The 26,831-nt window shown below is 33.3% G+C and overlaps 1 protein-coding gene across 3 annotated transcripts in view; it reads left to right on the top strand.

Moving 5' to 3' along the window:
- The window catches only part of Sgce (sarcoglycan epsilon), a 68,764-nt gene that overhangs the window by 22,236 nt on the left and 19,697 nt on the right, over positions 1-26,831 (top strand). For all 3 annotated transcript variants that reach the window (XM_026391525.2, XM_026391524.2, XM_077796704.1), the window contains 4 exons: positions 3,502-3,624; positions 5,333-5,490; positions 8,801-8,873; positions 13,063-13,261. In XM_026391525.2, the coding sequence (XP_026247310.1) occupies positions 3,502-3,624; positions 5,333-5,490; positions 8,801-8,873; positions 13,063-13,261 (553 nt within the window). The remainder of the gene's footprint in view (positions 1-3,501; positions 3,625-5,332; positions 5,491-8,800; positions 8,874-13,062; positions 13,262-26,831) is intronic.

The raw sequence follows: 26,831 nt of genomic DNA, 5'->3' as shown, positions 1-26,831 counted from the left end.
TTTCTATGACTTATATCAACTTGCCGTCAGAAGTTTTTAATCTTTGCAAATCTAACCATCTTTGCTATTTGAAGATAATGTTTTTGATCCTCTGTGGGTTGGACTTTTGGTTTAATTGTTTTTCCCATTAATGGTGATAGATTTACACGGATTTAGCCACACACTGGTTTCCAGTTTCATTTGTATCCAGTGGCATGTGTTTGCAGAGGTAATGGATTTGCAGCTGTAGAAGATTGCAAAACCATGCGATACACAGAGAAGCCAGACCCTGTGACCTCAGCTTGATTAGCATGGCACCATACACATGTATATTTCAGAGATTATTAGATCTTAGTGTTGAGGATTCTTAGGGTGTTTAAATTTGATTTTCAAGACTTGCTCTTAAGGAAAACAATATGTTTCGAGCTTACGGGTTGTGAGTACTGTCTAGGCATATATGATTGTAACATGTGTTAACTGTTAGTAACAGCCTCTGTGGGTGTTGCTGCAGAACCTATCCGCATTATTGATATGGCTCATATTTAGAACAAGAGCCTGGAGCTTCAAATTGTCTGTGTCATTTGTTGTTTTTGAAAGGAAGGATAGGTGTAAATACTGCCCAAATAGCCTCTGTTGAAGAGCTATTTGTTTTGCAAGTAACAAATGGGAAAGGGAAAAGGAGAAGTCTCTTCTCTAAAATGTTGTGTGGGTGCCCATAATTTAAACTGATGCTACAGAAAGGAAGTATTATTTTCCCAAACAAAACATAGTGGCTTAGTCATTTTCCATTTCTGTATGATGAATGTGTCATACATCTGTATCATGTTTTTCTAGAAGTGAATGGCATACTATACTTAAAGTGAAGCAGGCTTTACTGTGGAGTTGCCAAGGTAACTGACCAGCAAGTATGCAGTTCAGGAGATTGCAGAAAGGCAATTGAGTACACATGAATAAAGAAATGTGCATGTCATCTTAAAACCCAGGAGGGCCGTGGTAGATTGTGGCCTGACTCTGTAGATCGCAGAATTTTTTTTTTTTTTTTACGAAGGCAGAATCTGAGATGTTGAATGCTAGTCCTTAGAAGTGAGGTGATACGGAGTGCAGGTACCCTTTAATGGTGCCACTTGAAGCCCTGTGGAGGGTTGTATACAAAACAGAATCCTTTTAATATTATTTAATAAGAACAATCTTTCTTTTGCTTTATAAGTTAGCTTTAACCACCGTAAAGCAGCAAAAACTAAGAAACTTATTAGTAGTTGGTGATAGTAATCTGTAAGATGCAACACCTTAAATTAAAAATTTAATATGCTTAGTCCACTAGCATGAGACCTGTGTTTGCCTCTGCAGTGCTTTGTATTAGAGTGTTTTCATCCATTCCGTAAACACATGCTCAACACTCTTATCTGTTGAGAATATGACAAGGTAAACTGTCTTTGTACTTCATGGTGTTCTTAATCTCTAGAAAGAGTGAATTAGATAAGTTCAGAAGAGATTCATTTAGATTACTCAAATATTCCTGTGCTTTGGATGTATGGTTGTGATCTGAGATTTAAACACCTTTAACATAAAGTGAAATAACTTCCCAGCAGGAGTCCAGAACTCTGCACAATTTGACTCTTCTTTCTTTCCCAGATTTCCTTCCCCTTAAAACACACACACACACACACAAACAAAACAAAACAACAACAACAACAACAACAAAACCCAACCCAGGATCTAGCATAATTGACTTAATTTGCTTTCTCGAAAGGGCCCCATAGTATCCCACTATTGTGTCTTGCATGTGTGTTTTTTGCTGAATGTCTGAATTGCCCATCTCTAAGATTTGGAAACCGACTAGTGTTGTAAAAGCCATACTGAGTTCCACTTCTTCCAAAGATCTTTTTCAGAACTTTCCAACCTCAACTGCTCATCCCATCCTTCTAGGTATTGCCAGAGCAATTTATACCTCTGGAACAATAACTACATAAGTATGTGTTGGTCTTCCAAACTGGATGGTGAACTCATGAAAGCAGGGACATGGTCTCATTATCGAATTCCCTAAAGCACTGAGGATTTAGGTCAAACTGCATTATTGAAAAACAAAGTCAAGTTTCCATCCTTACTATATTTTTGTGTTTCATTTATCTTCATCATTTGGGATTGGGATCACTTCTACAGGTGAGTAAACAATCTGTGGGTAGAAGTTGGACACTCTAAACTTCCCAGGAAGACTGTTTATGAAGACTAGTTGGGAAAGAGAGTTTCCCTACATACCAGTTAAACCTAACTGTAGCTTCTTTTCTTCTTTTGCATAGCCTTTGAAGTCATGTTTTTCGTAGTCAAGTTATAGATATGGGAAGCTATAAGCCAAATATTTTAGTTGAGTTTGACTTTTTTGGTAGCCATCAACAGAATGGCAGGGACAATGTTTCAGATAAAGAAACATCTTGCAGGAGTTTCTGTTTTTACACTGAAAAATTTACTGTCAATGATCTTGCTATCCAGGGCTTTTAGTAAGTTGTGAGCTTGGTGTGAGCAGTCTTGGGGTTCTTAAGGTTAATTACCACATTTACAAATCCATCAGTGACTAAGAGAAAGAACTGGCCTGATAGGGTTTATCTGTCTAAAAATTGCAGCCACTAGCCAATCAGGAAGATAGAAAACCAAAAGAGATGGTAGAGGTGACAAGGGTAATGGCAGTAATGTGTTGGTAGAAATGATGATATCAGAAGAAAAACAATAGGTGGAAACTACTCAAGCCAATTTGGCCATTTTAATGGATTCACATCTTATGTCTTAAGTAACAGTAAATCATGAAATTGTCTCCATTTTACTTCAAGAAATTATTTGCACTGTATTGTATTGTGTAATTGTTATTGCTTATTTAGGATGTGGAATAGTATGATAGATTATACTGTTTGAGTTATTAAATGTCAAGATCAGGGGAAATGGAGTAAATTAATTATTTTTAGAAGAGAGATGAGGAATGTATACTCAGAAAAAGTACCCAATGCATTTTATAAGTATATTCAAGTTTTTCTTATGTATTCTAATGATATTATATAGTCTGACATGCTTTTTCTAGAAAATAATTAGTATGGTATAGATTCTCATCATTTAAAAATTACTCTAGGTACTTGCTTTAAAAAAAAGTAAAGAGGAAAAAAAACAAACCATGGTTATTATGTAATTGATCAGTTCCTGTGATGTATTTGTTGGTCAGAATTTCAAGTAAAAAAGAAATTACCAAAACAATATTATGGATCTCTTCATTTTTTAAATAACAGTTAAAATATTAAATGTATGTAATTTTATTAACAGTGTTTGGCAAGATTCTAAACCTAAGTAAAAGAGTTTGTCCATGTTTTATACTAAAATCATTTCCTTTTAAAAACAAACTGTTATTAACAGTGCTTTTTCATGTTGTTTCAGCTTTCTCAGAAATTTCTATAGAGTGAAACCTGCTTTTCAGGCTATGTTGAATTATCAAAGATGTATGTCATTATTTGTCTGTCTCTTATCTTTCCCCTTTATTTTCAGTGTACACTATCTTCTCGAAGGTGAACTCTGATCGGAATGTATACCCATCTGCAGGTGTCCTCTTTGTTCATGTTTTGGAAAGAGAATATTTTAAGGGGGAATTTCCACCTTACCCAAAACCTGGTATGTTCTTTGTGTAAACAAAGGTGGTTAATTACAGAATGTTCCTTTTTGTTCATTGTACATAATCTATATGATCAAATATCATTAACATTATTTGAAATCATTTAGATATATAATAGATTGCTTGTTGTAGGTTATTTATAATTTTAAGATTATTAATTTAATTGCAGAAGGAAATAATTTACTTTTGAATTTTATTTTTTATTGTTGCATTGTAATTATATACAATAGTGGGTTTTGTGGCATATTCAAAATGCATATAACATACTTTGATCAATTTTATCCCCCATATTTTTGAACTTTAAAGAAAACATATTTTTCAATTCTTAATTTGAAGTTTTATGCCTCTGACAAATGATCTACCTGTATTCACATAGAAATAATTGTAACTGAACAGTTGTGATTTTCCATATTAAGAATTACATTCTTATATTGATTTTTGAAAAACTGTACATGTTATAAAAGAGAATGAAATATGATGTTAGGTAAGCATTCTCAAAAAGCCTTTATAATATCAGATAATTTTATAAAAATTCATAGTAATATAATGAAGATTAATTTTTCCTTCAAAATAATACCAATTATGGAGTCTTATTTAATTCACTATTAGTTTAAATATGTTATTTTGAATTATCACAAATGCCATCACATTAATGAAGATATAGAGAGACTAGCAAGAAAAAAACACATTAAATTATAACTCTCAAGTAACAAAAATGAATTTTCTGAAAATTGTATTTTGCAAGAACACATTTTATGCATTAGAATTAATATAAATATTTCTTTGGAGGAGCGTATGATGAATATAGAGTCTCTGAAAACATTCATAAAATAAAGGTAGACATGTTCTTAATAGTATTTGAGCAAAAAGGTAGTCTTTTCATCAATTATGTAAAAAATGATTCCTTATGGGGCATCCAGTGTTTGCAAAATTATATGATTAAACCTTTAGAGAAGTAGCTCTAACACTTTGAGATGCAAACATGCAGTTAATAGCAAAATTTCTGAACTCAGCCAGGATTAAGGTCTAGTTTTACCACTTAATATGACCAACCATGGAGAAGTTACATAATATAGAAAATTACATATTATATCATATGTATGTTTTAAAAATCAGATGACACAGTGTTTATGAAGCATTTAACAAAGGGCCAGGCACATGCTAATAAATCATGCTGTCATTAATGTTTATTATTAGTAAATGTCATTACTACAGTTGTTTTGGATTTGTAACATCTTTTTCATCCTAATACCCCAAGTTTTAAAATTATGTTATTTTTATGTTGGTGATACCTTTTTAATTTTCTGGACATCTCTTAGCATTAATTTGATGATATTTGGAGTTTGATGAAAGGAATACTTCTCAAAAGAATGAATTTATCAGTATGGTTAATGATGATGTAGAGCTATTCTATCATTGCTATAACAGCCGTACTCTTAATTACTTTCTCCAAAAATTTTCCAAGAAAATTGTATGAATTTGCTTTTTCAGTTGGATCAGATTCCTAGACAAATTAAACAACCAAAATAATTTTTCATTACATGGAGCCCTACTCTAAATTCCCAGATGGATTTTTTTGTTTGTGTATTTAATTTGCTAAAAATGTAAAAAAAAATTTTTTTTAGACAGAATGTTTTGATTGAAACTATCAAAGCAACATGTGTGAAAGTAACTGTCTTATGTCTTAATTTTGTGTTTCTTATCTAGGGGAGATTAGTAATGATCCCATAACATTCAATACAAATTTAATGGGTTACCCAGATCGACCTGGATGGCTTCGATATATCCAAAGAACTCCATATAGTGATGGTGTCCTATATGGTTCTCCAACAGCTGAAAATGTGGGGAAACCAACTATCATTGAGGTAATTTACTTAAAAAGAATAAAATTATATGTGTGTGTGTGTGTGTGTGTGTGTGTGTGGAGAGAGAGAGAGAGAAAATTTTAAGCATTGAAATTAAAATTACATGGCAATCATTTTAATATTTTTAATATTAACATCAGTTAATATTTCCATTCATCTATAAAGTTTGTTGTTTTAGCTTTTACATGAAAAGATAATTAAATTAACTAAAAATTAAATGAAATTTTTGAAGAAATATATTACTAGAATGTAAATTATTTTTAAGAAACTAAATGCAGACCTAAAATAATTATTTGCTCTGTATTTTATATTCAAATTTCTTGTTCACTGAAGTGTAGTCCTTCAGCTGACATCATATTTGACAAGGATTGTGCAGGTACTTAGGGCTAGAAAGATGAGTAATGGTTAAGTCCCTCCATATTGGTCCAGGGTTGGGGCACTGGGAAAGAAACAGATATTTAGCCAGCACTGTGATGACTGATATAAGAAGAAGGCTATCTTGGGCAGAGGAGACAGCACTTGGTAGAGCACTTGCCTAGCATGTGCAAGACTCTGGATTCCATCTGCAGCACGAAAACAACCAACCAATAAAAAACAAAAAGTCTTTTGAAAAACTCTTTTTAAGTATGAAAGAATTCTTTCTTGCTTTCCAGTACTGGGGATTGGACCCAGGGCCTTATGCAGGTCAGGCAAGAAATCTACCAGTAAGCTACACCCACAGCTCAGGATGTATCCAGTAAGACCTAAATATTTTTAAATTAAGAGGAAGAAGATGGATCAATTTCCTTGTATTTGTAAATTTTTTTCCTCAAAAAGAAATTATTTAAAAATAGCCACAAACTGGGAGAAAACATTTGTAATACATGTAACTGATTAAGGATGAGTATCTGAAATATAAAAAGAAGTGCTACTCTTACTAGTAATGAGTAATAGTTAAATTAAAACCACAATGAGAATGTTACCATCATTAAATCCGCTGCATGTGGGAATTAGCATAACTACTTTGAAAAATTACTGACTGTTTCACATATTTAAGTATCATTGTATCCTATGATCTAGCAGTCCTAATTCTTGGCTTAACCAGAAGAAATACTTTCAGATATTTACGTGGAGGCATGCTCATTAAACAATATTTTTATAGCAAGATACTGGAAACCTACAAAATTGTAGAGACCTGAAACTCTATCAGCAAGAGAATAGATTAATAAATCATGATATAGTGGTGCAATGAATGGTAAGCCTAACACTGAACTAATTCTTGCCTGGCAAAATGAATAAATGGGTTTTAGATCTTGTTACTGAATATAATGTTATGAATATGTATCATATGATAGGCTGAAAAGATAATGGTGAAAATTTAGCATAGTTTTCATAGAACACAAATAGCAATTTATCTGTGAATAGCTTATTTTTACATCCATGTGTTGGTATCAGTATGATATTTTAAGAACATCATTCTATTAGTTTAGGCAAAAGTTTTGCATATCTTCACCTATTATTTAATGTTATAAATATATAGATTAATTCATTCAGTAGATATTTATATATAATATTTAGAATTTAAATATCTAAAATAGATCAGGCATTGTATTAGAAGTAGAGGATCAGAAATAAACTGTACACACACCCCTCAGCTTTGAAGGTCTTTACATCTTTGTAATATAAGTATAATTTGGCTAATGTTATTATAGTACTTAAATCTTATTAGAAGTGGTAGGACTACATTCTGTTATAAATGTTTAAATTAAACATTAAATATAAATTCAGATAATAAAATTTTCCTCCTAATAAGGACTATTTTTCACTCCTTTCAGTAGCTTGTGATTTAAAAAAAAATACTTCTTAGAGTTTATGAAATAGTAATGAAATTTGTGAGAAATATGGGAAGGTTAGACATGAAAATATGGTTATTATAGCAAGACACTGGAAACCCACAAAATAATAGAGACCCAAAACTGTTGAAAATACATTTTTTTAGTTGAACCTATAAGGTATAACAAATAGGAGAAGACTGGTAATTTTTTTCTCACTAAAAATATTTTTTGTAGGGTAAACTCTGTAAGCCATGAAAATTCTCAAATAAAACCTACTATATGCATTTTTTTATTGGCTTTGTTTGAACAATAATTTCTACTTTTCTTTAGCGACTGGTCTTAATTTTAGTGTTAAGTGTGAGCCTAGCAGCAAAGAAGTGTTTGATTCAATGGAAATTTCACAAACTGGAGACAGAAATCCTTTTAACTTTGTGGAATAATATGCCTTTCAGAATATAGACCTTTTAAATATTGTGTCCAGGTTTGGAACTATTTATTGCAAAATTCTGATTCTTAACTTTTCTCTCAATAACTCATGATTGCAGTTATTTCTTTTGAAGATCATATGTAATATATAGAAATCTTTGATATCTGTTTTTAAATGCACAAGATTTTTCTTCTTGGTTGGAGCCAGTTTTATCCTACCCTTTTGTCTCACTGTCAACTACAGCTGAAATTACTGCCAGAAGTCTAGTGCTGGGATTCTAAGACTTTGACACAATCATTTGTTTTTTCGAGGTACTACAGTTGTGTCTGAATGATTTAATATCTGCTATAAAATTAATTATTCCTTGATTTTTGAAGTCATATCCCGTTGTTGGCCTTTGTTTGTTGTTTGCAGTGGCATTTCTGAGTTGACTTTGATGTAAGTTCATTGGCTCTGCAAATGTTTACTAATATTTGACTCCATGGAGGAATTGATTTGTGCTTTTGAGCATGTGCCATAAGCTGTATAGACTATGATCCCTACTGTTTTACTCCTATATGTGAGATATGATTTCCAAAGGGTTATTTACAAGGTTTTTTTGACTGACTGGTATGCAGTTTAATACTAAATGCAAATAACACAAAGGTGTGCTTATTTCAAAGTGTACTTTCCTTTAAATCCTTAAACTCCATTTAAAAGTACAAAAAAATGCATTGTTTAGATTCTTTGAAATCTTAGAAAGTCACCAGTAAGTAATCCATAATGGTTAATCCATTTGCTAATGATGCATCTGCATCACTACCTGTACTTAATGGCCGTTATGTGAAAGGGTCTTTCTGCATTTAACTTTTTGTTTTAGCATGTTAAGTAGATCCTGCTAATTATTTATTTTCCTATAATATTGCTAAAAGCCCTGAGTTTTTATTGCCCAGAAAAGAAATATACTGTAAGTTTATCAACAAATAATGAAAATGGAAAGAATGACAATTTGTTTTCCTTTTTGTCCTTAATGAATTTCATTTTACAAATAACATTTCACTTCTTTAATATGATTTTCCTTTTCTAATAGATAACTGCCTACAATAGGCGCACCTTTGAGACTGCAAGGCATAATTTGATAATTAATATAATGTCAGCAGAAGGTAGGTATGGAAAAATATGTTGATCATTTCCTTATTTACAAGAAGCATTTCATTATCTTTTATAACTGTATAAAATATAGTTAAGAATTTTAAAACACCACAAACCTAATTCAACTGATGAAGTAGTAAATGTAGCAAAGAAAATTGAGACATATCTAAATATGTAAAATAACATGGTATGTTACTCTGAAGAACTAAGGATGGGGGCTGAACAAGGTTGACACTTCTTAAACCCTTGTTTTCTTCATTTGTAAAATGCTACCAAGAACATGTTTTCTCTTATATATCTGTAGTAAGGATTCTTTGAGATAACTCTTGAAAAGTGTTTGAAAATATCACAGTGTACACAGTTAGTAGTTATTAGCTACTTTTATTATTTTACTTTAATATTTACAATAGGTAGTAGTTCCTTTGTATATGAAGATAAGCTGTAATTTGGAGCAGTTTTCCTGCTGAATTAGCTAATCATATATCAGTAATGACAACAGTTTGTCTGCAATTTAGACATATATGCCCAAATGGTAAGTGATTTTCTTAGGATTTTGAAGTTAGGGACAATGGAACTTTTCCAAGAATTACACTCTCAAATATTTTGACCCCATGTTGGCAGTTGGGAAGAGTGCACACCATTAAAATCTTTCTTTGTAGTTGAAATTATTAAGTCATGGGATGATCCTATCTGTACTATACATCGTTTGTGAAGGTCACAGGAGAGGAACTATCGGGAAAAATTCCCCTCTAAAAATAGTAACCATTATGCATTCTTTATAGGGTAATTCTTGCTTCTGTTTACCAGAACAATTGCAAACACAAAACATTTTACTAGGATGTACTAATTCAGTAAGGGCTGGGTTAAAAACTGCCTTTAGACAATATGAAAGAAAGCAATTTCAGTAAAATTAATAATACATACATGGAGAGACTACTTGAAGACTTGAACCTCCTTAAGTGAAATATTCCCCAAGTGTTTTAGCAGTATCAATGTATAAGTTAATGGCCTTCATACATGAAACTAAGGTCCAAGCTTTAGTTGTATGGGCCTAGACAGAGGACTCCCTGTCCATGTTTCTACTTCCCAAGGGCTTTTGATAGGAATTTATGTTTGGATCAGGGAGATTTCTGATTTTGATTACAATTGTGATTGGATATTTGTATCCAATCTGAGATGTCCCCGTTGGTATTGGGATGCCCTTAATGAGCAGAATAATGACACACTTAATTTTCTCCTCAGGAATACATCACAAGAGTTATGCTGTTATATTGCAGTGGTCTTGGGCCATTGATCTCATCCAATGTGCTTTCAGTGGGACGCAAAACTTTTTGTCAAATATGGGAGTTCCTATAAATTGAAAGACTGACTAGTCTACAGCTTGACCTTCCTCCTTTTCCAGCCTAGTCTCAGTAGGGTAGAAACAGAACACAGGGCAGAAGACTGCTAGATAACCAAAAGATCTAAAGTTTGTGTGGGGGTTTATCTAAATCAGGGGTTCTGAAGCTGTGCACATGAAGGAGAAAAAGTAGAGGGGCTTTTGGAAGCTTCCACTTTGATGTTAGGTAAGCATAGCTGCTCCACTGCCCTGTATATGTGGTTCCGTGACCCAAAACTGTTTGGAAACCACTGAACTTAAAGGTCCTGCATTTGTCCTTGCTGGTCTAGACAGAATATGTGTGCACACTAGGATGAGCATCTTTGAGCATGGCCTTCACTCATGCTGTTTGTCCCAGATAAGGTTTAGGAAGAGAAGTAACAACGTTGTAAATCAGGGTAATCATGCTCAGTCCAACTCCCTGCCCAGCTGTCTCCTGTTTTGAGAGACCTAATGGGAAATTAGTCGTGTAGACTCACTCAGCATGGAGCTCAAGGAGAGTACATAAAGTGATTCTCTAAATTGGGTTTAGCGCCTCAGAGGCCTGCCACCAATCTGTTGGCCTACTGTTCTCTTGGCCTCTGTGATTTCCGAATATAGCAGGCATGGGATTTCCCCAGAGTTAGAAAGCTGCTATGACTCATCTCTGGGAGGCCTGACAGCAGCTCTTGGCCCAGTAGACAGCAGGCAGCTGCTTAGCCCAAAGTCTCTGAGGGGTGTGGTGGTAGCAACAGGCTTCACAGCGGGGAATCGAATAGGGAGTCATGGAGCAGGGATCAAGAGAAGCCAAACAACACTTCTCCAAAAAGTAGCACTAATCATATGAAAGAAATTTTACAAACTTTTCAAAAAACTAAATGTAAAAACATTGAATGAAATGAAGAATTATAGACTTCTGACATTAAAACTATACTTAGTATTATTTATAATATTATTTATCATCAAGAAACTCTTTATCATTCATTTTTACATGAATATTTCTAGGTATGGGGGGAGATGTCCTATCATTAAGATACTATTTATCTCTAGTAGAAAAGAAATGTGTATAAACAGGAGATTTATCTGCATGAAAGAGAATGAATTATATTTTAGAAGACTGCAAGATAGGTTGTGCATTAACAATTTTTTTTGGTGTGCAAATCTAAAAAAAATCACAAGGAGAATTAATGACAGTATAGGAGATAAGTAAAGAACTTTCTGTGACTAGAGCCTTGAAGGACTAAGTCTTTAGGAAGAGATGACCATGCTCTGGACAACTCTGTTGTAAACTCTGAAGCCAGTTCTCTGGCTTCAACTCTGGCATCCAAGTGTTCTTTAATGTCAAGGAGGTTCCATAAGAAATGAGATCATCAAGATTTCAGGTGCTTAGTATGTTATTTTTATTTTTCATTTGGTAAATAAGAGTGGAAAAACTTTATGGATTCAAGAAGTTTGTTGAAATAAATCAGAAGATACACATAATATAATTACTATTGGGGACTTTAAATCTTTGTAAAGTCCGGAAATATTTTCCTGTCATTTTAAAGTAAGATTTCAGATAACCAGCCTTTTCATATCATTATAATAAAGGCTCAAGTATTACTCTTCCATAAGTTCTTACTACATGTTTGGAACTTTGCTGAGTACTTTAGAGACATCCTTTATCCTTTAGCTTCGGAAAAATCACATGGGGTAAGTTCAAATTATTGTAAGCTCTTGGACTTCTCTAAAGTGAGGTTTCCCATCTTAAAAGCCTAAGGAAAAATACAAGAATCCACCCTCATTCCTGTAGTGAGAATTATGTTTTAATTCATCTAATTCTCTGATTTTGGTCTGCCTCGGGAAATACTTTTTAAAAAGTGAAATTTTATTATTACAAAAATAGTGTTAAATAAAAAAGAAATCTATTTTATCTTAATAGAATAATCAAAACATAGGATATAAACATGATTAGTAATTCAAGAGTAACACTTGAGAAGCTGAAGTGGTTTTATATTTATTTAGAGGCTTTTACATTGACAATCTGAATTTGACATTGGGTTGATTGAAATATTAATTTTGAAGTGTTTAAAGGAGAATTCTGATGAAACTTTGGGATGAAAAAAGCTAACAAAATCTCTAACAATGTGACACATGGAATTGCATGAGAACTTTATGATTTTTCTAGAATATTTAATCATAGTGATCAAAATAGTAGAATTGCTCTGGCATTTAGAATTCTTGTTGTATATATAATCAGTGTTTATTGCATAAAAAGGAATGTTTTAGAATGCTCTAAACAATATTAGTAATATTATAAATTAAAAACACAGATTTAGTTTTTCTTTTTTTTGGACCAAATTCTACAATCATAAATTGCCTTTAGATGTTATTATATTGTAGACACAGTTCTGTGTTTAAGGTGTGTTAAACACGTGTCCCTTGGTGTTCACAGGGGTTTTATTTCCAGACCCCAGGGGACACCAAAATTTGTAAATGCTCAACCTTCATAGAAAATGGCACAGTGTTTTCACATAACTTATATATCTCCTCTCTTATACTTTAATTCAACTCTAGATTATTTATAATACCTAATACAGTGTAAATGCCATGGGAATAGTATATTTTTTAGGGAAAAACCCTGTACATGTTGAGGACAGATAAAATTTTTAAGGGTATTTTTGATCTGCAGTTGGTTTAATCCAAGGATGTTCAACCAGTGGGAGTGGAGGACTGATTGTTTTAATATCGCTCCTACTGCCAGAGTTGTGACAGAACTTAACAGAAATCAAATTATTTTTGTTTCCCTTTAAAAAGACTAGTTTATTAACATCACGTGTATTCTTTTTTCACAAACAAAATAGACTTCCCGTTGCCGTATCAAGCAGAATTCTTCATTAAAAATATGAATGTGGAAGAAATGTTGGCTAGTGAGGTTCTTGGAGACTTTCTGGGGGCAGTGAAGAATGTGTGGCAGCCTGAGCGCCTGAATGCTATAAACATCACGTCGGCCCTAGACAGGGGCGGCAGGGTGCCGCTTCCCATTAATGACATGAAGGAGGGGTAAGCAGACCTTTATCTCATTGCCTTAAATATGGATTTTTAAATATGGTGTTCTTATCAAACTAACTGTAGATGGAAGATGGCCTATTACATTTTTCTTTTTAATAAAAAACAGATATTGTAAAGATATCAACATACTAGCAATTTTCTATATTGACAAAAGAGGTTATATTAATGGTTCTTTAAATCTGGAGTCTCAGGTCCTGTGAAATCTAATTGTAGATCAGATCAGCATAATAAATTATAGCACCAAGTCTTTTGTACCTTCTTTAGAGAAGCTGATTATTTAGGGCCATGAATTTCAAAGGAAATTGATGCCCTAGTTATCTGCTGTAGAAGGATGCACTGACTGCTGTAACTTTATTCTAGGAAACTATTTCTTCGCCTTTAACATTCTTTCCACCATGTGTCGGTGACTGATAGCTGGAGTGGATTTGAAACCATTCCTGTGACACGAGAGCCTAAAGCCTGGCCTTGTCACTCACAGACTGGGTGACATCAGGCAAACGCCGAAGTCCTCTGGGCCTCAATTTCTTCTTCTGTTCCTTGGGGAAACACTTTCTTGCAGGGTTGTTATAGTGATTAAACTAGACAAAGCATTTAAAAGGGATTTGTCAATTTTCAAGCAGTAGGAGTACAAAGTATGACCTGTAGCCTTGGAGGAGTCAAGGACACTGCTGCCTTGGTAAATTGAAAGCATCAGTGTCAACATCAAGCCAAACCTTCCATCTTTAATTTCTAATCTGTATGTTGATACAGAATTGCTTTTCCCCCCAATCCTCTATAAGTACAGTATGTGGAATAAATCACATTTTGCACAACATGTTCTCTTTCTAACTTCTTCATCCATAATCCTGGTCACACTTTCATACAGGTGATATCTAAAATTAACTAGGATACCTGGATTAGTAAGAATTAGATTTCAGGGCAGCTTTGAAGAGAACTTTGTTGGAAATAACAGAAAAGATCACAAATACAAATAAATGAAGTTTGAGGGAGTAGGCAGAAGGGGGATGGAGAAAAGCAGTGATCTGTGAAGTCCAACTTAATTTCAGAATTAAGTTTATCTTCTATGGGATAGCAATGGATTTTGAAGTCACTCAAGCACATGTAAGAAGTGCTTTGAGGAAAATAGTTGGCTTATCTCTTGTCTCTGTGCTGGTTGACTTTCTATATGAAAATATAACTCTAAAGCTCAAATTTTCACTGTAGAGTTAAAATACGAACCTGTTTCCCACTGAATAATTAAAAAAGTAGAACCAGGGAACCAGATGGGCAGGGAAATCCTTCTGAAAAAAATTCTTCCAATATGGAGCTTTTTCAATAGTTTTCTTATTGTGTCCCTTGATGATTGTTAAAACAAGCACCACGCCAGGCGAGGTGGCACACACCTGTAACCCCAGATACTGGAGAGGCTGAGGCAAGAGAATTGAAAATTGGAGGCCAGCCTTGGTAACTTAGTGAGACCCTGTCTCAAAATAAAAAAAAAAAATGAAAAGGGATGTAGCTCAGTGGTTAAGCACCCCTGGGTCCAATTCTTAGCACTGTACTGAGAAAATGGTGGAGAAAACAGTAGGAAAACCAAGTACTAGTAAAGTCTTTCATAGTTACATTTTCTCTTGGGCTCACTCCTTCTCTAGTCAGTCATGCAGACACCACTTTTAGAATCTAAACTAAACTAGATTCAACTAAGCAATCTCTAAACCAAACTGACCTAAAGTGGTGCTTCCCAACCATGTCCAGCTTGAGAATCACCAGTAAAACATGATTAAAAATACAGATAGGTTGCTAGCCTCTGATACAACTTAGAGATTCTTATTTTTTGAACTTAGGGCTGGGCCTGAGCATGTGACTCTAAATTAAGAACAGAATTTTCGTCCTCCAAGTACTTGTTGAGAATTCAATCATTAGCTGACTGACCCCCAACACCTGCTAGAGGGTGGCATATGCTGTCAGCTATTTGAGAGAGTCAGTCCTGTGGCACTTATTTAGACTCTTGTCTCAGATCCCTTCCCAACTTGAAATGCTTTCCATGAGTTTTAATTTAATGTTAAGCCTTAACCTTTACAAAGTATTCATATGAGAAGTCTTTAAAAATAGCATTTCTATAAATTGTACCCAATGCCAACTCCATTACTTCAGTGTTCCTATACAAGCCCCAATGAAATAGGATCCTACTTGAAGTATAATTCCAAAAGAAAAGTTTACCCCTGGGAATGATTTTTCATGTTTTCTTTAGTTGGCATCTAAGGTCATGATTACAAAAATATTTTTTTAGCTCTATTGCCTTAAATTTAGAAATAAATTCTGTGCTTAACTCATTTTTGGTGCCTTCCTTCCTTTTTAGTGATATATATTGTTGTTTTACTTCACTTAATATACCTTTAGCCTTTGTATTTTCTTATGAAAATATCATAGACTATAGATCCTTTTTTTTAAAAAAAGATTAAATACTATAAAGACTAAGAGTGTGGATCAGAGATAGCCAAGAAATTGATTCCCTTACTTTTCTAAAATTATTTAAAAACGTATTTATATACTTCAGAAGTATTAACCAAGCACCTAATAAATGTGTTCTGCTTAATACTTAGGATATGTCATGGCAGCCACAATCTACTAACTGCATATTTTTCCTTATTTGGTATACATAATCAAATAAACAGCAGATGACTGTGTGTAGCTCTTAGTAGTAGACTCTATCCAAGGGGTCTAATACTATATACAAGTAGTAGGATTTACTTGGATACATTAAGTGTCCTTCTATAGCCTAATGGGTCATTAAATACCAATCATTAAGAACCCATTCTGTAGCATCCCAGCTCCTCACCCTTTTTGATGTGTATTTTTTCATCTTTGCAGAACTCATTGACAGCTTTCAAACTTCTAAATCAAACAGAAAACAATTATAAAGATTTATTTCAAAGTGAGTAAGCTTCTGCAAAGGAAGGTTGAGCCCTCTGAAAAGATTCATTTTCACTCGCCAGATTCATAACCCCAATACAACTGTGCTGTCTCTGGGCATGTTCTTGGTGTTGCTTTTGCTCTTGACACCAAGCCAGAGACTGAGGACTTGTGGATGTATTTAGCCTGGGATAAAGCTGGTGGAAAGAAGAGCAGGTTCATATTTCATTCTAGGCATGTCATAGCTGCCAACCACTGGTGAATGATGTGGTGTAAATGGTGACTATGAAGGGAATGATTGGGTGTGAGGATTAAAGAATATACTCACTTTTCATAAGAGATTGTCAAAGCTACCACTATTTCCTCTAGTTACCAAAGCATGTAGTTCTAGCCTCAATCAGCAACAGATAATCCTACTTTATTTTCTAGACCATCTCAAAAAATACTCTAAGTAATCATCTGATTTTTGCCCTATGTCAGAGTCCTCAGTGAAAAGTTGTGCTTGAGGAAAAGAATGTAAGTCAATAGCTGTCACATATTGGTCTAATGGAAAGTCATATCCTGAGCCAGTCTGTAGAATTCTGAAATTATCCTCATGCTTGATAATTTATAGGATTACTTATTATCCTTAAATAATGTCCCTCCTATATTTTTGGTACATATAGCCTTTATTTTTTGGAAAAGTGGTAACATGAAATAGGAATGTTTGAAGATGCCTTTAAAGTAGAAACCCATTTCAGTCCATTTTTATAGCAAAAAATAAATTAGATCTATGCAACTATATGTTTAATATCTATTCTAAGTTCTGCCATTTTTTCCCATAATTTAAAATTAAGTATTTTATTTTTTTTAAGTGGGAGAATATTGTATTAGTCCCTGGGGCACAGTGACTTTAAAAAATACAACTTATGCTCACAAGCTTATAGGGACTAGGTGAGTAATCAGATAATTGAAGTCAGTGTTGTGAGGTGTTCACAGAAAGGGCTCCTTTCTCATTCTTGTCTGTGGCTGGAAAAGTTCACAGAGGAAGTAAAGCCTGATCTGAGTTGGAATATGAGTGCCAATTAGCCTGTGGAGAATATGAGGAAGGGGAACTCTGAGGAGAGTGTAATGGAATTGAAAACATACTTAGTATAGAAGTTGGGGAAAGGGATTCAGAAGTGATTGTTATGCAGAGGACAAAGTCCAGAGACCATGAAGGCCTTGTAAGCTAGGAAAAGTTGTGAATTTTATCCTGAAGCATTAGGGACTGTAGCAGAAAATGGTTGATGTTTAAGTTTTTATTTTAGAAAAGATCACACTTGTGGAATTAGGGGAAGACTGAATGAAGAAATGCTGTAATGAGATAGGTATTGGGACTTTAGGTGACCTAGTGACGTCCATGTTTTCTGCCAGGGAAACACAAATGAGAGGAATGTGAGCATTCAAGCCAATTCTTACAGAATTTGGAGCCTTTAAAACCCTTACTTCTCTAAGGAATAATCACATCCCTTTGTTCTTTGTGCAGAACAAAGAGGTGGGGTAAGGGAAAAAGTCCTGTGCTGCTCAAGTGTTTCCAGGGACCTGGGACATGTATATTTACACATTCTTCCAAGTTGGTTTTGTAACATTTTTATGCACAAAATAACAGGTAGAATATATTCATGAGTTGGACAATTAGGGAAAAACACACAGTCACTGGATTTATTTATCTGGCTGTTGATGAAAAAAGCAGAGATTGAATTAAATTATTTGCCTTTTACTTGGTCCTTCACATTGGATGTTCAAAGGCCTCAGTAAATACATTCTACATCAAGGACGGAAAATTGAATTGTTCAAATTGGAAGAAAAAATTCTTCATAAGAAACAATTCTATCTAGTGTGCACGATTTCCTACCATTTTGAAGCACCCTGTTTTGTTAACATTCATTGAGGGCCTTGCACTTGCTAATATAACCCCATCTAAGCCAATAACACACATTTGAAATATTGAAAACACATATGTGCTAAGGTCAAAAAGTTAAAGATCATCCTCATTTCACTGCATAAAAATTTTAAATTTCTTCATATCAAAAACTTACCTAAAAGGCAAACAGATTTTGAAAAATGTAATTTTAGCATGTACAGTGTAGAGTTGTTCTTATTACATAAGACCTCATACAATTTATGTATTTATTTTAAAAAGCCAACATGTTCAAACTTACTCATTCTACAAAGGAAATAATAAATTTACTTTTTTTTAACTTGTAAGGCAAATTCAACACCTACTGCTCTTGAACATAATATTTGTGTTCTTTTTTGTATTTTTAACTCGTATAATGCTATTCATTCATTCATTCAGCAAAGGGCTCCCTTAGGACAATGGCAAAGACTGGGTTTAAGAAGAAAGATTACAGTGCTGTTGCTTTATTCCCTGTGTGAGGTTCTGGTGACTAGAACCAGAGTTGTAGCAGGGAGATGGAATAAAGTGGACACATGTGCCCGAGAGTTATTTCAGGGTAAATGTCAGAGACTGATGATGGATTGAAATGCAGAGAGAAGGAGAAGAGTCAAAGATGATGGTGCTTGAGTTCATGACTTGAGCATCTGGGAATGCCAATCACAGAGGGAGAAGGAGACAGAAGGGGGAACAGGTGGAGGTGGGGTGGGGTGATGATGAGCTCAGTTCGGAACATATTAAGTTAGAGAAGTTTATGGATCATCCAAGTGCAGATGAAAGTAATTTGGCAGTACATGTCAACTGTCATAAAAATGTTTCCACATCTAGGCATCTCTTTTAAGATAGTAACATTAAAGAATATGCAGAGAGAGTCTTTGCAATATTATTTATAACATCAAAAAAATTGGAAGCAACTACATGTCCAACTCTGAAATAATTGCTGAATAAATCATGTGCACTTAAAAAATTATATTGCCATAAAGCTATAATTATGAAGACTACAATATGGAAAATGCTTATGATGCATTAAGCAAAAAAGCAGGATACAAAATTATATTTTAGAAATGATTGCAATTACGTTAAAATATAAGCATTTGAAAAATATTCTGCAAGGTACATTGGAAAATGAAAATAGTTAGCTTGGTAATGTAAATGAGTTTTGTTTTTATATTCTAAGTTTTCTGTAATATTATTATATTGCTTTTATAATTTAAGAGAAAAAACATTGCACAGCATCAAAAACTCTTATGCCCATTTATGTTGTCTTTAAATAAATTAATTAAAAATCTTATTATAAATGCAAATTACTGTCATGTTCAAGCAAGAGGGCTATTAACAGTTGCAAGAAACATCCATTTGTCTCTGTTTACAAACATATTTCACAATTAACAAAGAAAAAATATGGTGTTGGCCAAGCAGGTAATAAGATAGAAATTGGCTTTTTGTGAAGCTTAAAATTATTAACTTGTTTAAATGGAATGTGTTTATATTCAGTGATCATCTAAAAACTTTTCCACTAGTTTCTCGCCTGTTTTTTTTCCTGCATTTTAAATTTGATCATTAATTTCAGTCCTTTGTTTAATATTTGTTTCCTAAAGGTGCCATAGTTTTAAAAAATGTTCTTTTAAATAAAATTTAAGTCCTAATATAAATTTGACATAAAGAGCAAATGAATTTTTGTCACTGTATTCTAGAACACAGTTGTCATCGCAGGGTCAACCATGACTTCATAGTTATTTCTTACTAGCTTTTAATTTTTGTGGTACATTTTTATTTCATTTCTTTTTTAAAATAACAGCTTATTAAGATAAATGATGATTTGCAAGTATTTTCTCTCATTCTGTGAGTTGTATTTACTTTCTTGATATTTTTTGAAACATAAAATATTTTAATTTTGATAAAGTTTACTTATATATATTTTTCAGTTATTTCTGGAGTTTTGATGTCACACCTAAGAAACTATTGCCTGATCCAACGTCACAAAGATTTATGCCTGTTGTCTTCTCAGAATTTCATAGTTTTCACTTTTAATTTTAGTCTTTGATACCTATTTTAAGTAGACTATTTTTAGAAGATTTCTAGGTTCACAAAAAAATTTAACAGAGATACAGAGATTTCCCATATAAAACACTGTCCTAACAAATGCATAGCCTTCCCCAGTATCAACATCCTCCACCAGAATGGTCTATTTGTTGTAACTGATGAATCTTCAATTGACACATCATCATCCCAAGTCCATAGTTGACATTAGTTTTCACTTATGGTGGTATTCATTGTAGGTTTTGGACACATATAATGGCCTATATACACCTTTATAATATCATACAGAGTAATTTCACTGCCCTAAAAATCATCTAGCTTCATCTCTTCATCCCTTTTTTCTCCCCTACCCCCTGACATGTGTGGGAAACATCTTTTCATATGCTTATTTGCCATCATATGTCTTAAGTGAGGGGTCTGTTAATCTTTTTAATGTTTCCATAGTTTGCTTTCTCCATAATGTCATATAGTCGGAATCATACAATATTTAGCTCTTTCAGATTAGCTTCTTTTATACATGCATTTAAGTTTCTTCCATGTTTTTTCATGGCTTGATTGCTCATTCTTTTTTTAGCACTGAATAATAGTTCATTTTCTGGATATACCACACTTTATTCACCAACTAAAGGACATCTTGGTTGCCCCTTAGGTTTTTTTTTTTTTGCCCCTTAGTTTTGACAATTATGAATAAAGTTGTGATAGACCCTGGCTGATGTCCCAAGATGGAGAAATACAATTAATCAACAAATATATGAAAAATGTTCAACATCTCTAGCAATTGGAGAAATGCAAATCAAAACTACTCTAAGATTTCATCTCACTCCAGGCAGAATGCAGCCATGTTTGCAAGGATGTGGGGGAAAAGTTACACTCATGCATTGCTGGTGGAACTGAAAATTGGTGCAACCGTTATGGAAATTAGTATGGAGATTCCTCAGAAAACTTGGAACAGAACTACCTATTTGACCCAGCTATCCTATTCCTTAGTATATACCCAAAGGACTTAAAATCAGCATACTATAGTGATGCTGTCAGATCAATGTTTATAGCAGCTCAATTTACAGTAGCTAACCTTTGGAAACAACCTAGGTGCCCTTCAGCAAATGAATAGATAAAGAAAATGTGGTATATATACACAATGTAATATTACTCGGCCTTAAAGAAGAATGAAATTATGGCATTTGCAGGTAAATGAATGGAGCTGGAGGATATCTTGCAAAGCAAAATAAGCCAATACCAAAAAACCAAGGGCCAAATGTTTTCTCTGATATGCAGATGCTAATTCACAGTTAGGGTGCTGAGGGGATAGAGGTATTTTAGAATAGCAAAGGGGAGTGAAGGTAGGGGAGGGAACATGAGGTAGGAAGGATAGTAGAATGAATTGGACATTATTACAAAGTTCCCAGACATTACAAGATTGAGAAGTTATATTCCATATATGTATGATGTCAAAATGCATTCTACTGTTATGATGTATAACTAACTAGAACAAATTTTAAAAAGTTGCTGTAGATATCTGTGTTCAGGTTTTTGTATGGACCTAAGTTTCAGCTCCTGTGGGTAAAATACTAAGGAGAGGGATAACTGGATCATAGGGAAGAGTATATTTAGTTTGGTAACTAGCAACCAAACTATCTTCCAAAGTGGCTGTACCATATTTTATTTCCATCAGCAGTGAAAGAAAGCACCTGTTACTCTGTATCCTCACCAGCATTTGGTGTTGACAATGTTCTGGATTTGAATACATGGTTATATTTCGTTGTTATTTTAGTTTGAATTTCCCTGATGACATGTGTGGGAAGCATCTTTTCATATGCTTATTTGCCATCATATGTCTTAAGTGAGGGGTCTGTTAAGATCTTTGGTTCATTTTTTACATCAGGTTTTCATTTATTGTTTTAGAGTTCTTTGTGTATCTTGAATAACAGGTTTTTCTGAAAACCAGTTACGTGTTTTGCAAATATTTCTCCCAGGCTGTGGCTTGTCTTCTCATTTTTTTTGACATGTATTTTGCAGGGCAGAAATTTTAATTTTATGAAGTCCATCTTATCAGTTCTTTGTTTTTCATGAATCATGCTTTGGCTGTTGTATCTAAAAAATTATCACTAAACTCATGGTTATACTGATTTTTTCTGTTATTTTCTAGTAGTTTTATAGTTTTTCATTTTGTACTTAGGTTTATAATCCATTTTGAATTAATATGTGTGAAGGGTATAAGGTTTGTGTCTAGATTTATTTTTTTCAGATATATGTCCAGATGCTTAGAATCATTTATTTAAAAGACTTAATTTCTTCCAGTATGTTTTCTTGACTCCTTTGTCAAAGATCAATTTTATGTGAGTCTGTTTCTGGGGTCTCTATTCTGTTCCATTAACTATTTTCCTATTATTTTAATTTTATTTATTTTATTATTTTTAAATTTTGTGTATATATATACATATGTATATATACATATACATTTTGTGCATATATATACACAAAATAATTATATATATATATATCTCACTCCTATTATTTGTTAGTACAATACCATTCTGATTATTGTAGCTTTCAGGAATTTTTGAGTTGTGGTAGTATAAGTTCTCCAACTTGTTCTTCTGTTTCAGTATCCTGTTGGACATTCTTTGTCTTTTGTCTCTCCATGTGAACTTTAGAATAAGTTTGTCTGTATCCACAAAATGATTTGCTGGGATTTTTATTGGAACTATATCAGCTTTGTAGATTAATTAGGGAAGAATGATATCTTGATAGTGGTGAGTCTTCTATCCATGGAAGAGAACATGAGAATAAATGTCTCTCCATTTATTTAGTTCTGTGATTTCTTTTATTGGAGTTTTATAATTTTACTTATCTGTATCTTGTACACATTTTGTTTTATGTAAGTATTTACTTTTGTTGAATGCTAATGTAAGTGGAATGGTGTTTTAATTTCAAATTCCACCTATTCATCCTGATGTGTAGGGAAATAATTCACTTTTGTATATTAACCTTTGTATTCTACAATCTTACAGACCTATCAGGGGTTTTTAAATCTGTTCTTTTGTATCATATCATTTGTTGAACAAAGACTGTTTTATTTCTTCCTTCCAAATCTGTATACTTTTAATTTCCTTTTCTTTGTTTTTAATATATACATATATTTTAGTTGTAGATGGACACAATACCTTTATTTTATTTGTTTTTTTCTATGTGGTGGGGGGATTGAACCCAGTGCCTCATGCATGCTAGGCAAGCCCTCTACCACTGAGCTACAACCGTAGCCCCTAATTTCCTTTTTTTTATTGCATTAGTTAGGACTTCCATTATGACATTCAAAACTAGTAGTGAGACATGACATCTTGATTTGTTCTTGATATTAATAGGAAAGATCTCAGTTTCTCACCATTTGGTATAATGTTAGCTGTAAGGCTTTTTGTTCTTCTTGTTTGTTTGTTTGTTGTAAATAATCTGTACTAAATTAAGGAAGTTCCCCCTGTATTCCTAGTTTACTGAGAGTTTTTATCATGTGTGGATATTGGATTTTTTAAATGCTTTTTCTATTAATAGGATCATGCTTAATAATAGATAATTCTTAATTAATAGATAATTCTTTTTATTTACTAATAAGATCATGTGTTTTTCCTTCTTTATTCCATTAATCTGATAAATCATATCGATCTATTTTCAATTATTGAACTAACCTTGCGTAACTCCTTGGTCATTGTTTATAATTTCTTTTAAACAAAATTGGACTCAATTTGCTAATATTTTGTTGAGAATTTGGTATCTATTTTCATGAGAGGTATTGGTCTTTTGTTTTCTTATAATGTCTTTGTCTGATTTTAGTATTAAAAATGGTGTAGAACCCTCGTCTCACATTTTCCAGACTCTAAATCTATGAAAAATAAATTTATGTTGTTTAAGCCAAAAAAAATGGTGTAGAAAATATTCTTTTGACTTCAATCTTCTGGGAGATTTTAGAGAATTTGCGCAGTTTCTTCCAAACATGTGGAAGAATGCAATAATGAACCCCTCTAGGCTTGGTTCTTTTTTATTTGGAAGCTCATTAATTATTGATTCAATTTGTTTACTTGATAAAACCTGTAAATATTGTCTATTTCTCCTTGTATGAGTTTTGACAGGTTGTTTCTACCAAGGAATTTTTCTATTACATCTGAATTATCAACTTTGTGGATATAGAGTTGTTCATGATATTTTTTGATTATTATTTTATACCCATAATATCTCTAATGATGTCTGTCCTTTATTTTTGGTATTAGAAATGCTCTCTCTTTCCAGTTTTCCTGGCTTATCAGTTTTATTGCCCCCCCCCAAGAACTAGCTATTTCAGTTTAATTAATCCCCCCCCATTTTCCTTTCTCTCCTCTCTCTCTTTTTGATAGTGAAATTGAACCCAGAGGCAGTTTACCACTGAGCCACATCCCCAGCCTTTTGTATTTTGTATTTTGATACAGTGTCTCACTATATTGCTTAGGACCTTGCTAAATTGCTGAGGCTGGCCTTGAATTTGCATTACTCCTGTCTCAGACTTCCAAGTCTCTAGGATTATAGGCCTGTGCCACTATGCCCAACTTCCTTCTCTAATTTTATTGTTTCTTCTCTGTACTTTGGATTTAACCTTTTGTTCTTTTCCTAGTTCCCTAAGCTAAAAGCTTAGCTAATTGATTTTAGGTCTTTCTTTTTTCTAATATATACTTTCTATGCCATAATTCATTGCCAAGTATTGCTTTTGCTGCATTCCACAAATTTTGATATATTTTGGTTCTATTTTCATTCAATTCATTTAATTCAAAATATTTAAAAATTTCTCTTAAGATTCTTCTTTGATACATGTGTATTTAGAAGTGTGTTTGCTTAATCTCCAAGTACTTTAGAATTTTCTAGTTATTTTTTGATCTTAATGTCTAATTAATTCTGCCAGGATCTGTGAGCAGATATTGCATGCTACCTATTCTTTTCAATTTTTTTAGGTGTGTTTATGGCCCAGAATGTTGGTGAATGTTCCATGTGACCTAGGGAAGAATATTTGTTGCTGTTGTTATTAGATGGCATACTCTATGGATATCTGTTTAATCTAATAGATGATGTTGAGCTTAACTATGTGTGTACTGATTTTCCACCTGCTGGCTGTGTCCAGCAGTATTCTTTCTGATAGAAGAATATGGAAATCTCTATCATAGTGAATTCATCCATTTCTCCTTGCAGTTTTTATCAGTTTTTGACTCATGTATGTTGACGGTCTATTATTTAACAAAATGCATTAAGGATTGTTTTATGTTATTGGAGAATTGATGCCTTTTTTAGTAGGTAATACCCGTTTTTCCCCCATGACAACTTTCCTTGCTATAGCTATTCCTCCTTTTGTTTGTTGGTTTTGTGCTTAGAATTAAACCCAGTGCATAATAAGTGCATGTTCTACTACTAAGTTATATTCCCAGCCTCATTTCCACTTTCTTTTGATTAGTGCTAGCATGCCATATCTTTCTCCACCCATGTACTTTCATTGGTGTGTTTTTATAGTTAAAATAGATTTCTTATAGACAACATATAATTGTATTTTGTTTTTAAAATCTCTGGCAATCTGTCCCAAATGGTGAATTTGACCATTGCTATTTAAAATAACTATTAATTAAATTACTATCTACTATATTTCTATTAGTTGCCCTTATTCGTTTTCATATTTTTGTTTTCTACTTTTTTAAATTTTAATTGGGATTTTTTTGTTGTTGTTGTTACTGGGGATTGAACTCAGGGCCATTCAAGCACTGAGCAGCATCCCCAGCCCTATTTTTTTTTTTTTTTTTTTTGAGACAGGGTCTCAATGAGTTAGCATGAGGCTGGCTTTGAACTCTCAATCCTCCAGTCTTAGCCATTTTTTCTCCTCCTACATATTGTACTTCTTTTTCTCCCTTTTTTAGTGGTTGCCTTAGAACTTGCAATATGTATGTACAACTAATCCAAGTCCACTTTCAGGTAACACTGTAAAACTTCATGATAGTACAAGTATTTTACAATAATAAAATATTCCCTGTTCCTCCCTCACATCTCTTGTAACATAGCTTTCAACCATTTTGTTTATATATAAGCACCCATACACACTTAGCTATATATAAGAGTTATTGTTGCTATTATTATTTTGAACAAGTTATTGTCTATTGTATCAATTAAGAATAATAAAAACAAAAGTTTTCATTTTAGCTTCACTTATTCCTTTTCTGATGCCCCACTTTTCTTTATAAGCATTCTGAGTTTCTGACCTATATCATTTTCTGTCGCTCTAACCAACTTCTTTTAACATTTCTTACAAGGCCGGGCCACTTTACTCATTAGAGTTCTTTGCATATTAGTAGTAGTTGTTCTGATTTCATATTGATGACCTCAGCATTCCTGACATCTCTGAGAGTGTGTTTCTGATGCTTATTCAGTCCCGTCAAGCTATGCATTTAGTAAATTTTGTAATTTTTTTTCTTGATAACTGGACTAATGTTGGGTAAATAGAAATAAATTACTGCCTTTGGTAATGAGATGTGGTGGCAGGGAACCATTCTATAGTCATGGGTTATTTCTCAGTCTTTTAATGAGCTTATGTCTCTGAACTGTGACTATCACCCGGGCCTCTCATGTAAACTACACTTTATGTTGGACAGAATGGCTGACGTAGCCTGGAATTGGGCATTTACCTTTCTCTTTGTGGAAGGATAGAGCTGGTCA

The sequence above is a fragment of the Urocitellus parryii genome, chromosome 3, assembly GCF_045843805.1.
Source record: "Urocitellus parryii isolate mUroPar1 chromosome 3, mUroPar1.hap1, whole genome shotgun sequence".
Taxonomy (NCBI): domain Eukaryota; kingdom Metazoa; phylum Chordata; class Mammalia; order Rodentia; family Sciuridae; genus Urocitellus; species Urocitellus parryii.
The sequence above is the reverse complement of the archived record's forward strand: the minus strand, read 5'-3'. Positions and strand labels throughout refer to the sequence as shown.